The 4,147-nt window shown below is 34.9% G+C and overlaps 1 protein-coding gene across 1 annotated transcript in view; it reads right to left on the bottom strand.

Moving 5' to 3' along the window:
• Window positions 1-3,744: 3,744 nt before the first annotated feature.
• Window positions 3,745-4,147, bottom strand: part of LOC101651364 (T-cell receptor-associated transmembrane adapter 1) — a 59,531-nt gene continuing 59,128 nt past the window's right edge. The window contains exon 6 of the mRNA XM_004706465.1: window positions 3,745-3,996. Coding sequence (XP_004706522.1) covers window positions 3,745-3,996 — 252 coding nt within the window. The remainder of the gene's footprint in view (window positions 3,997-4,147) is intronic.

Here is a 4,147-nt window from a genome sequence, read left to right as displayed (position 1 = left end):
TTGTGAAGATTATTGAATGCACTATGGACTGTTAAAAAACAAATCTGTCTTAGAAGTCCAGTCAGAGTGCTGCTTAGAGGCAAGGATGGTGAGATTGTGTTTTAGAGACTGTGGACATATTGTGAGAAATCAGTCCTCGAAGAAGGACATCTTGTTGGGTCAAGTATGGGGGCAGTGACAAAGAGGAAGGCCCTTAAGGAGATGGATTGACATGCTGGCTGCAACAATGGGCTCAGGCAGGGGAACAACTGTGAGGATGGAGCAGCACAGGGCAGTGTTTGGTTCGCTTATGCATCGTTGGCTATGGATCGGAACTGACTGGATGGCACCTAACAAAGACAACAGCCATCCCAGCCCAACAGAGACTTCTTTGACTCTTTCCCTTCGGGGTCTGGCATGCGGTATACTATTACATTCTATAAGTGTTTCCGAACTCTCTTTCATACATAGTGAGTTAACAAATTTGAGATGGTCAGTAAATCTTTGCAAATTTTTGTGCATTATTATGTTAAATACTCTAAAATAGTTAAAGAATATTGTTGGCGTTTTACTCACCTTAAATTGGTAATAAACAGAAAAGCTGTGGTTTTTATCTAAAAGCTGATTCTTGAGACAGTCTTTCTTAGAGCACTTAGTAAGGCATGTTAAATTGTTTTATTGCATGTAATATATATGCCATTATACAACTTTCATCTTCCCACTCTAAGATTCTTTTTCAATGATGCTTTTGTGACTATGAATGATTAAATTCTGCTTGTGGATTCTGGATTAAGAGAGTTACCAAAATGTTTATTATATTTAATGTATAATTAAATATATAATATCGTTCCTTAGCTACTCAGCTGTTTCCGGACCCCTTCAATTTTTTTAAGCTGTATACAAGGCCTTAATAGTTATGATGACTTCATGTCCCAGATATTGAAATAGATCTCTAAATTAGCTTTCTTTTGACACTTTATCTTTTCTATAGTCAGACCTTTATTTCTAATTTGCTGTTCATCTACTACATTTTTATTCCAAGTCCTAGTTCCTACTTCTAATAATTTCCTGAAGGAGAAAATAATAAAATTAAGTTGAAAACATAATATAGAAGAGTAAATCTCAAAACATAAAAATGTTAAGCCTAGGGAACATATCATTTTGGAAAAATAACTATATGATTCACATGATCCTAAATTTACATTTGGCCATATACTCTAAAACATATAGAATAAATTACCTTGAACCAAAGGATGGAGTAATTATTAATAGTAAAAAAAAGGCTCAGTCTTAGCTTGTAGAAAATATGTAGTTTCATTTTCAAGTAATAGAGAAACATCCGTGGACAAACATTTACTCAGGTCAAAGGGTCAACAGTTAGGAGAGAATGTTTAGAGAAATGGATTCTTCTGAAGAATATTTGAATTAAATTTACCATAATCCACAGTGCTCAACAAATTCTAGGAAAAGAACAAATAACTGATAAAAAGTCCATATGAAATATTTTGCTTCAATCTGGTCTTCCAAAGGTTTGATCAAGGGGAATGATTCCGTTTCCGAGAACCTCACAGTGTTTCCATAGGTGAGGTCACCGCCTGCCTACTTTCTGAGTATCTTCCAGCTCAAATGGTCGCTTGCCTGCAGAGCACGGACATCATCGCTAATCCAGCATATTTTAGGGAACCTCAGAGAAAACCGTTTTATCCTCTGTCAATACTGATTAGCCTGGAAATCTCTCAGTCAGCTTTCTCAAAATCTCTGAGACACTACAGACTCTGTAAGGCTGGAAAAGACCTTAAGGGTACAGGGTGATGCCTTTTCTGACTCAAAATCTTCTTTTCCTGTGCTTAGAAAAAATTGAGCAAAAAGTTCCTTCATTATAATGATTAATAATATTAAATACTTAGAAATAATTTTCAAGAGCAGACTTTATTTGAAGAAACTTAGTGCCATATCATGTTCCTGAACGATTATTATACGAAAGCACTCTTTTTCTGTTTAGGTCTTGTTACAATTATGTGTCAATGGTAACATATAAAACTATTGTACAAATTCACCTGAAATAATACATGCCTGAAAATAAGAACATCTCAGAAAATCAGAAATGAAAGAAGGTAGGTGTTAATACAAATTTAAAATTTCTGTATTCATGAAAATTTAGTAACAACTACTATAGGACTGGTTCCAAAAGACAGGTGAATGAAAGACCAAACACAGATCTAAGAAGATGTAGGAATCTTATAAATGATAAAGAAGATATTTCAACCCAGAAGTCAAAGAACAGATTATTCAATAAATAGTAACTAATTGCAACAATTGGTCAAACTTTGGGAGAGAAATTCAGGTAAGATATTTCTTACATATGAATTAATTTGAGATAAGTAAATATAAAATTCAAATCAACATGGTGACTTCTTTTATAATTTTCAGGTTGGAAACCTTTTCTGATCATTATGGCAACAGCAGAAAACACAAGGGAGGAGTAACATGGTTTAAAATTATTTATATAAAAGTATTAGAAAGAAGTAAATCTAAAATATAAATGACAGACTAAGAGGGGAAAAAAACAATTTGTAGAAAAGGTGTCCATATCCTTAATATGAAGAGCTTCAGAAATTAATAAGAAAAAGAATATATGACACAACCAGAAAATGGATACAAGTAGGCAAGTCCACAGAAGAGTTACAATTGGCTAATAAGCATACAGAAAAACAACCATCACTAAATTAAAAAATATATGGTCAAAATTCTCTATTATGTATCCTATGACATATGATAGAAAAGAAAGATGAAGCTTGGTATTTATAAAAGTGTGAGAAATTAGACATGCTCTTAAACTATTAGAGAAAATTTAAATTGCTTCAATTGTTCTTGAGGTACATTATAGTAAAGCATGAAAAGATGAATATCTTTTACCATAGCCATCAATTATTGTTTTAAGAAGCCTAAAAGTAAGACAAGTACCGAAACATGCTCATCACAATGTTATTCGTGAAAGAAAATAAACAAAACACACACACACCTAATTGTTCTTCAAAAATTACTTATGTTAATGTGATGTAATCATGATGGGATGTTCTGAAGAAGTGAAAAATTATGTATTACTGTTTTTTATGTAATGTGATGTATTTTCAATTTATGTAAGTATAGAAGTAAATCCTCAATATATTGTTAAATGAAAAAAGCTTAAATAATATATATAATATCTGGTGTTTTTTTAGTCTGAGAAGCAACTAATTTATGTACACGAACATGTGCAAAAACAATCTAGAAATAGGAGAAATGAACATGTATTAGCTTCATAAAGTTGTTTCCATTTGAGGAAGTGCAAAAAAAAAAAAATCCCCCTTCAGTTGGAAATGTCTTTCAATGCCTTCCACACCGTATAATCAGAACTGTCTTCCAATTACAATGCATTCCACATTGGTGAGAATTTTCATTTTTAATTATTGAGTTATGTTCCTCTCAATGTATTTCAGAACACACCATGCTTAAAATAAAGATGTTTACATCCCTGATTATAATGTGTTGTTGATGAAGTTGTGACTTTGTTAACAACGCAAGTTGGATTTCATTTTAAATGTGCACACATAGGCCTTTTTCAAACAATGTTCACAACACTACATTTGCTCGGCAGGACGAAATGCTCTGCCGTAGACGTAAATCACCATCCTAACACATACCAACGATGAAAGATGCGACCATCCCTCTACAAAGTCTCCCGGTGTCACGTGGGGGTGTCATGGGGCTCCAAAAAGCGCCCAATCAGTGAGCACAGTCCAGCTGATTTACAGGCTCTGTCTTTGCTCGAAGTAATCCAAATAGTCTGATTGGATCATCGTGTATGTTTTCCTCTGCTTGGCTTTCCGGCGAGGGATCGTCTACCAAAGACGTCTTCGAAAGGAACTGCTTGTCTTCGCCCTTCAGTGACACGGGATTCTGTGTCCTGGGCTTTCTGAGCTTCCCTTTGTAGCTGATGTCTAGTGAGGCATAGCACATCTGCGTTTCGGCGGGTGTCTGAAAAGAAAGGCGTGTTAATTTTCCACAACTCGCCCCTTCTTAGCCACTTAGACTCTTACGACTGTCCTGTGAAAGACAACCAAAGCCCATTAGTAGGCCACTGGAGATCCCCTTGCAGAGGGGTCTAGGGGAGGAGATGAGCCAGTCA

Source organism: Echinops telfairi, unplaced genomic scaffold, assembly GCF_000313985.2.
Source record: "Echinops telfairi isolate 266 unplaced genomic scaffold, ASM31398v2 ScPeMD7_6;HRSCAF=24_0, whole genome shotgun sequence".
Classification (NCBI taxonomy): Eukaryota; Metazoa; Chordata; class Mammalia; order Afrosoricida; family Tenrecidae; genus Echinops; species Echinops telfairi.
The sequence above is the reverse complement of the archived record's forward strand: the minus strand, read 5'-3'. Positions and strand labels throughout refer to the sequence as shown.